The sequence below is a fragment of the Amaranthus tricolor genome, chromosome 3 (genome assembly GCF_026212465.1).
Source record: "Amaranthus tricolor cultivar Red isolate AtriRed21 chromosome 3, ASM2621246v1, whole genome shotgun sequence".
Lineage (NCBI taxonomy): Eukaryota > Viridiplantae > Streptophyta > Magnoliopsida > Caryophyllales > Amaranthaceae > Amaranthus > Amaranthus tricolor.
The window spans coordinates 27,867,410-27,876,929 of record NC_080049.1 but is presented as its reverse complement, the minus strand read 5'-3'; the positions used below and the strand labels follow the sequence as shown (position 1 = coordinate 27,876,929).

At 30.4% G+C, this 9,520-nt stretch overlaps 1 protein-coding gene across 1 annotated transcript; it reads right to left on the bottom strand.

Annotated features, from left to right (window-relative positions):
- Positions 1-2,246: 2,246 nt before the first annotated feature.
- On the bottom strand, positions 2,247-6,671 carry LOC130809393 (ACT domain-containing protein ACR4). Its single transcript, XM_057675162.1, has 8 exons — positions 6,025-6,671; positions 5,463-5,535; positions 5,216-5,261; positions 4,675-4,789; positions 4,518-4,585; positions 3,421-4,008; positions 3,218-3,322; positions 2,247-3,055 (listed from the first exon to the last, which is right to left on the bottom strand). Exons 1-8 carry the CDS (start codon positions 6,026-6,028, stop codon positions 2,711-2,713), a joined length of 1,344 nt encoding a protein of 447 aa, XP_057531145.1. The 5' UTR covers positions 6,029-6,671; the 3' UTR covers positions 2,247-2,710.
- Positions 6,672-9,520: the final 2,849 nt, after the last annotated feature.

The following is a 9,520-nucleotide window of genomic DNA, read 5'->3' as shown; positions in this document are numbered from 1 at the left end:
TCGTTTAGTTTTTTTTCTTAATTTTTCACTATAAATAAATATAAGTAACTTTGATTTTATTGTAACAAAATTAAATAGACTAAAAAGATATCAACAACCCGGTACATTTCTTTTAGTTGCTAATTTAAAGGAACAAAAATACAACACATGGCTCACATGATGACAAATTAACATCCACATTTTTTCTTTGCTAACTTATTCTTCAGTTTTAAGCAACAATAATGGTACTTGAAAGGAGTTTTTAAAGGATGTAAACCTTTGGTAGACCAACTTAGTTACATTTATTTATTGGATAGTTTACTTGCATGAAATGATAATATTAATAAAATATACTTTTGATATGTAGTTAATGAATAACAAATGCATCTATAATTTTAAATCTTTAATACTATTTTAGATGCGTAGTTTTTTTTATTTTTTCCTTCTAAAATGCACCCGAAAATTAAACGTACACTTTTATCCCTTTAACTCAATTCTTATTCACAATATGATATTAGCCTCATTTTTCTTTTAGTTTGTCGAATTAAATTTGTCACATTTTTATTTGTAAATACCCCAAATTTTTTCTTAATTTCCATCCATATATTTAAATTACATTTTTATCTTATTCACACCTACTTTCCAATGAAATTTACTCCAAGTTTTAATTTTTTTTCTTAACATTTTACACAATTTTTATTTAGCCAATTTTATTAGAACACGTGTAATACTATCTTCCTATCCGTCCAATAACCTTTATTGTTGTAGAATTTTATAATACTTCTATATTTTTTCGAAATTAACTAGTCAAATCATTAAAAATAAAAAGTAACCATTTTTATATGTAGGTAAGACTTTTGACACCTAATAGTACCTTGAATGAGTATGACAAATGATTATATTAAGGAACCAACTCCACCAAAAGTTTAAGCTGATGGTTGAGGCCCCGTGATATGTTATATACTCTAACACGCCTCTTCACACGAGAACTTTTTGGGCTAGAAGTGTGGACATAGCACAGGCCCTCCCCATACATGGTACGAAATATTCCATGCACTTTAAATGAGGGGTGGTTGTAATTTGAACCCATAACTTCTTGTCACGGTAGCTTCTGATACCACATTAAGGAATCAAGTAAACTAAAAGTTTAAACTTGTAGTTGAAGTCCTATAATATGTTATATACTCTAAACAAATCCAACTTGAGTTAATCGAATCGACGACCAATGTTCCTAACAAGATGAATGATAAATATACGTTGGAGCAAGAGGTGAATAACCATGATTAGAAATCATAATAGTGATACTCTACTTGACAAGTCTGAGACAACAAGAACATATACATCATCATAAATCATAATAATAATTTATATCTACAACATAAACTTTAGAATAATACAAATTAATATCTATTCAATGACATATCTTAACATATACGAATTGAATGATGTAAACAAGATGACTTGCAAAGAAATCCAAGCATGAATAGTAAGCCATAGATTTCATTAATCAGCCGCCACCCCACAAAGGACCCCTCCATTACCTAAATTTGTTCGGTAACAACTATGTACGTGAGAGATTGTCATATTTTTCAATTTATTTTCGTCTTTACTTATTTATAAAAATAATTTATTGTTTTCTTTTATTTTTATTTTAAAATTTTAACTCTCTTTTAAATTAATATCATTTATATAATTTTTTTTATTTTTTAATCTTTATACAATATATAATTGTGACAATTTCTTAGAGATAAAGCGAGTATTTCAACAGCTTTGATGGAATTCTTGCCAGCAGCATACGAACCTTCCTTGTAGCTTCATCTTTACCCATTTTAGACCCTCTTTTTTTCTTATTGTTGGAATTTTAGACCCTTTTCTTGTCTACGTACTACTTCTGTCTAAGGATTATCCGATTATATGTAGACGGGTATTCATGCAGGTTCAACTATATTTCAGATCGACTTAATTTTTACTTTTGTTTGTATGTAAATATTCTGATCTTTGATAAATCTGATTTGATTTATATATACATATTATCTAGAATAAAGTCGGATCATACTCAATTTGAATTAATGGAGTTAATTTTAAAAGCTATAATTACGTTACGTTCTTGGATTTGTCAGTCATACTAGTGGAAATCTACATTCATAGTCTTGGTCAAAGTGAGCATGTTTATGCTTAATATATTGCATTTTATGCCGCTAATACCGGAACTTGAAGACAAAAAACACCATTTTCAAATAATTTAGTTGAGAAATGAGAAATATTGACCATTTTACAACAATTTGCACAATATAATTCGCAACTAGAAAATTATATTAATCAGTTTTTCTTATCTATGCACCTGATGCATAGGTTAGATTACAAAATAGATAAATTTGTTAAAATTAAATTGATATATTCTCTAAAAATTTACTATTATTGTCAATCTTAGAGAATATTACAAATCATATTTCAACAAGTTTACCTATTTCGTAAACTAAACATATGCACCTGAATCCTGATATATAGATCAGAAAAACCGTAAATTGATAGAGACAAGTAACCAACAACTAGTATTTACACTTGTATTACTCAACATGAGTAATGTTCACTCAAAAAGACCAATGCTCCTAATAAGGATACCAAGTACCAACTAGAAGTTGGAATTCCATAATTCCCTATTCTGAATCATGATGTTTGTCCACTACAATGGCCTAACATTTACAGAAATGAACGGGATTACATATCTTTTTTAAGAGTAGGACCTAACCAATCCAAAATTACAAAAGGATCTCGACTTAAAGAGACCCCCAAATATGCTAGATTGAGACTCTTCAGCCGCTTTCTGTTTCCGTTCTTTGCTGCTGTTTCCCTTCACTTTTAGTATCGTTTGTCCGATAACTTGTCTTATCGAGTCTATTGTCTTGGCATCAACCGGATAGCCTGAAGCATCACGGACATAGAAGGTGTTAACAGCTTTGCCTCCCCGTGTTGTCACCTCTGCTTGGGTAACTGTAAGGCTATTCTCTCGAAAAATTCGTGTCACATTCGAGAGTAGTCCAGGCCTATCAGTTGTGCATAACTCGAGCTTCAAACCCTGAAATTTTATCAACTTTGTTACACTCCGAAATAAGACTTACCAAAAACAGCCAGCAGTTTCAGACCAACTAAAAAAAACAGCCAACAGCCAACAGCCAACGGCTAACAACCATTTGGCAAATACTCACTATAGCTATTAGGTAACTTGCACAACTAGTACCTCGGAAACCCTTCTTCTAATAGCAGCCTCAAGACAATGTATGATCCTTTGCCTCTCCGCATCCGATTTAACCGGAGATCCATCGATATGCCTAATGTAGTATTCCTGACACAAACAATAATGTCAAATGTAAATTCTACAAGAAATTGCTTCCTTTACTAAACACTAAACATGTTAATCAACCACAAGATGATAAAGTATACCTGATAAGCTTCAGGCCCTTCAGCATCAACACTACCATGGAAAACGACATATTGCATATCAGTTAATGTACAAACTGTATCAAAGAGAAGCTTCGGCCTGTCTTTACACCGAACACTAACCACCGAGTAATCTTTGTCGTACCAATTAACAACGCCCACATTTGGCCTCTGCCTGTCGTCATCTTCCTCTTCCTCGTCACCAACTTGTTCATAATCCCTATCGTCAAACATCATTTGATGAAGTCTTCGTTCAGCGTGTGTGGTGACATGAGTCACCTTGGTTTTAGCTTCCCTTGAATGACTACTTTCGAGCACGTTGCATAGAAGTTCCTTGATCCTCGAAAGCCTCTCTAAGTCGGTGATTGCAAAACCAGTTTGTTGATCGGTTATGTGCATCACCGATGCAGCTCGAGTATTATGAGTCCAGATTTCGGCGTTCACCACATTGCATTTGAGGTGACACAGTACAGCAGTTAGCTCAGATAGAAGTCCTGGCCTGTCTCTTCCAATCATCTCAATAGTAGTGTATTCTGTTGATGAAACTACCCCAACTGATCTTCCAAAACATGAGGAATCTGGACCTAAAGACTGATATATAGCACAAATTTCAGGTTATTATATGAAAATTAACAATTAGTTAAACAAATTAATCAATCAAAATATTACTAACTCAGGTTGGAATTAGTTGCTAGACTTGCATAATAATTAGTATTTTTTGAAAAATATAGTCAGATGGAATATTGTTTGATTTTTTTCAATGCATCTTCTCGTCATATCAACTTTGTTGTAATTTTTAATTAGGCGCAAGTATAGATTTTAACTAGCAAAATAGTGGATTGGACAACACGAAAACAAAAGGTGTAGCAACTCATTCTAACCCAGCAAAGTACTATATAAGCTAAATCTATGTTACTTGAACTCGGGTATTAACGTCGGATATTGGTAAGTGTCCAAGTGCCGAAAACGTTTAAATATTCCATTTTAACACCTAAAATGAATTGTCTATGTGCCATACCAATGTCTGAGCATCAAGGATCGAACACGGATACGTGAAGCAAAATGAAGAGTCTGAATGACATAGAGCTAAATACGTTTACCTTTTGAATATAATCAAGGATTTCTTCATCTGTGATCTTGTTCCCATCATGATCAGTCACATTAAAAACTGAGTTTTGAACATGGCAAGGAAAAAAGTCAGAAAAAATTATGCTTTAATATACAATACAACATTACAAAAAGTTAAATAGCACCTACCATCCATGAACCATCCACCATCAGATGATATATAAGCCTTAGTTATCACAAGGTTAAGATCAGTAAGGATTTGAACAACTTCAAGAAGTATTCCATGCCTATTTGCACTATCCACCTGCATCAGAAAATGACAGCTATATGTTAAGTACCAAAAGTGGGAAGTTGACAATCTTGGGTTATCACAGTGTGATGGATGGCTTTTCCATTCATCCTCGTGTTAGGGTTCGATTCTCACCGCCTACTTGTAAAGATAGGTAACCCCGAATATAAAAAGCTAGAAGTTAGGGGGTGTTAGGAAAACGGCTAATACCTGATTATAATGACTGATTTGACCAGTTGACTTTAAAACCACTGCTATGAACAGCTTGTTTAAAAATAGTTTATTTATAACCAACTAGTTTAACAAACATTAGCATTATCTTATTTGACCACCTAACCCTCTATTTATATCAAAACAAGCCAAGATCGGTTAATAAACTATTTTTCTAAATACCCACTAAGCAAATCTGATAGGATTATATGCACACAATAAGGGAATTACCTGTATTACTGTTGCATTCTTGCAACTTTCATTGTCAACCACAACCCTGATAAACAAATGATTAAAATAAGATTGTGTCCCTGTATCCCTTTTCCAACAAAAGAAATACTTTCTCCGTTTTGAGATACTCGCATCTGATTGTGACATTATTGTGACATGTTGTGTAGAAAAATATCACAATCAGTAACAAATATAATGGGACGGAGGAAGTAGTACATTATAGAAGAACTAAGAGAATGTAACATGCCTTGGAGGGTTCATTCTTCTGATCAATTTCTCATATTCATCATCCATATCTTGAGAAAAGCTCTTGTTTGACTCTGAAAACACAAAACAATCAATTTATAATCCAGAGAAAAACAGTACCATGATTCACCAATCAAAAACAAGCACTTCTAAAGGGGGAAAAACAAGAGAAAAACTAACCCATAAAAGCAGCTTTCAAGAAAATTACAACACAGGAATCAAAATGCAAGGAAATGACCAATGATATAAAACACAGAATACATAAGAATGTCAGGCCATAAATATGGGGTTTGTGTGGGACAGGCTATAGATATGGCAGACCAAAAATTTGAAGCACAAATACCAGAAAAGTCTCCAGATTCAGTGAATCCCATCCCCAATCAAAATCATCCTCAAAAACCCCCAATTCAACACCAAATTCAAGGGAATCTCAATGAATCAGTACCCTTCTTTTCCCATTACATCAACACAAAATCCAACAAAATCAAAAAAAATACAATGAAACAAAGATTGGATTTTGATGGGTAAATAAAAGAATTAAATTTGAGAAAGTCGAAACATACCCATTAAAATTGGTACGATTACTGATCTGGGTAACTCAAGTTATCTTCAATTAATGAAGTTTTCTTTCTTTCTTTCCTTACTTTCAGTGAGAAGTACTATACCCTTTAGAAAATGAAAATGAATATAAGAAATCAAACACACCCGACACGAATCTCAAGAAACTGCAGCTTTAGAGGTGCCATAACCCCAGAATATTTTTTTATTATTTTTATTTTTATTTATTATTTTTATATATGAGTCTGTTTGGGGAAATGCTCTGTTTTATATACTGATCCAGGGGTGGTCTTACTCGCCTCTCACCGGTTAAATTATATTGGTAGTTTGTTAACTGAATCTCGTCTGAAAGAGATAGCTTTTCTATTTTCTCAAAGAATAAAAATAAAGGGAAAAATAAAAATAAAAAAATTAAAAAAAATAAAAAAAGGAATCAAGTGCATGTTAGCTTCTGCCAAAGCGGTTGGGGTCTGAGAGCGTACGAGTAGGTGCTAAAATGCGCGGGGTAATGCGGTAGGAATGTAATAACAACGTGTTGAGAAATGAGTGGATAATATTCTCCAAGGTTTAGGGGTTGTAGGCATGAAAAATGCTCAATTCGAGGTGGGTGTTGCCTTGTAACGGTTGTCACTTGTCACTAATATGCTACCAAAGACCACTTAAATGCTCAAGACCATCTTTAAGAAACACTTCAAAATAAGAAATTTATATTTTTAATTTTTTATAAATTTATATTAATTAAATTATTTAACGTGTATATCTAATGCGTCTCACAAATTAGAGTTAATGGATAACTTAATTTTTTAGGTTAGTGATTTTTTGTGTCGATTTAGGTTTTAGCAATTTAGACTTGTAAATTGAAGAGGAGATGATTGGAGTTCATTTGGATGGTGGAAGGATAAGGAAATTTTTTTTAGAATAATTTAATTTTTTCATGATTTTCTGATAATAATTCCACTTATTAGTTAATCATAAATAATCCAAACTTTGGAAGGTATTTTCCTGAAGTAAACCCGGTAACCTCATGACTTACTATAGCAAGTTAAGTTTTTTAAAAAATAGTTAAAAATAGAATGTTGAAAAAAAATCAAAAAATATTGAAAAAAAAATTCTGATTTTTTTATTATTCAGAATTTTTTATATAAGTTTTAAAAAATTTTCTCAAATTTTACATTAATTTTTAGTGTACTTTTTAGTGAATTACCTATTATAACAGATCGAGTTATTCAAATTTACTCAAGGCAAATAATCTTAAAAGTTAGAATTATTCATAGCTAATCAATGGGTGGAATTAGGGTAGGAAAATCATAAAAATATTAGATTATTTTAAGTAGGTTTTTCTTATTTTTAAAAGAATTTAAACTTATAATCTCATTGTGACATCTACTATTCACATAAGACCTTTTTCTTGAATTAGATTGGATAAATTGAATCCTAGTGACAATGTGGGTTGTTCTATGGTGCCATGGTGGCCTGGAGCTAAACAACTTTACTATTACGAATTTCTCATTTTCCTATCTAAAAACTTGTAGTTTACATTTGTTTGAACCCCACGAAAATTCTTAACTTTTATTTCTTTTGCATTAACTTATAGTTTTAAAAACTTGTGCAAAAACTAAAGAAATTATTAGTACCGAGATAGAGAAAATATTATTATTCTAATATTTCCATTATCAAATTCAAAAGAGAGCATCACTTAAACGTTCATAATATAACAAAATCCTCAAAAGAAGTTTCGAATGACCAAAATTAGATCTAAATATGAAGGAGTACAGAGGAAATATAAATATAAATATAAAATACTTATATTTAAAAGAATTAGTATAGTGGTTGAAGACTTTCATTTTATTTTTATAATAGAATTTTTATTCTCACGACCTAAGTTTAATATTTCTCCTATCTATGAAGATATTCTAACGATCTACCTCGAATTAAAAACATAAAATATAATATTTGAAAATAATAAAACAATTTGATTATGGATAAAGCTTGGTGCTTGCAAATGGGGAAAAATAGTGATGTTAATTTGGCCTTATATCAGTTTATGGCTGGAGCACTAGTTGATACTCCAAGTCTCACCATAAAGCTGAATGAACATATGGATACAAGGTCTTATGACCAACTATTTGTCCATAAAGTGTAAAGATTTCATGGTCCCTCATATTTTGGTCTTTTTGGCAATTTTAAATCTTTCTACTTTGTTACAATCCATAGTACTTGAGATACCCTTTCTATGGGGTTCTATATTTTTCTCCTCATTTTATTTTATTTTTTAAAAATTCAAAACTATACGCCCTCCGTCTTATTAATTAATGACTAAAAAAAGCTTACACAAAATTAATCAAAGAAGACAAACTCAAAAGGACGGCGTAGTAAGTAGGGGAGAAGAACCATTTTTATTGCAATCGATCTCTTGAGAGACCATCTCTTTGAGAGACGTCTCTCAGGCCCAGTCTATTAAATCTTAATATTCACTTATATATCTTTGATGCCTACTGATAGTATCCTTAATGCCTACTTACAATATACTTAATATCCACCAAAAAATTCTTAAAATGCCTACTTACAATATTTCTTAATGACTACCGAGAAACATAGCCTATTAGCCTACTTACCATATACTTAATGCCTACTTACAATATCTTTAATGTCTACTTACAATTTACTTAACGCCCACCGAATGAGTATTTAAGTACTTACAATATTCTAAATATCTACACTCTACTTATAACATTCTTAATGCCTACCGAAAAACTTACTCTCAGAAGAATTTGTGTTTTGGGAAGGAAATGATTCTTCACGTTATGGAAAGAAGATTTGTTTGTTGGCTCCTACCCTCTCAAGAATCATCATTTTGCTGTACTAGTATGAATTTTCTTCATATTTACTCCATTGCCTGAGTAGGTGGTTCACTTGACCATTAGTCCGTTATCATGGAAATATATTTTGTTAAGTACAATGATCAAACAATCTAATACTTGTTCAAAATCATTGTTAGTGTTCCCGAATCTAGAATTTTGAAAGGGGAATAACGCAAATGTTATATATATATATATATATATATATATATATATATATATATATATATATATATATATATATATATATATATATACATATATATATATATATATACATATATATATATATATATATATATACATATATATATATATATATATATATATATATATATACATATATATATATATATATATATACATATATATATATATACATATATATATATATATATATATATATATATACATATATATATATATACATATACATATACATATACATATACATATACATATACATATACATATACATATACATATATATATATATATATATATATATATATATATATATATATATATATATATATATATATATATATATATATATATATATATATATATATATATATACATATATATATATATATATATATATATATATATATACATATATATATATATATATATATATATA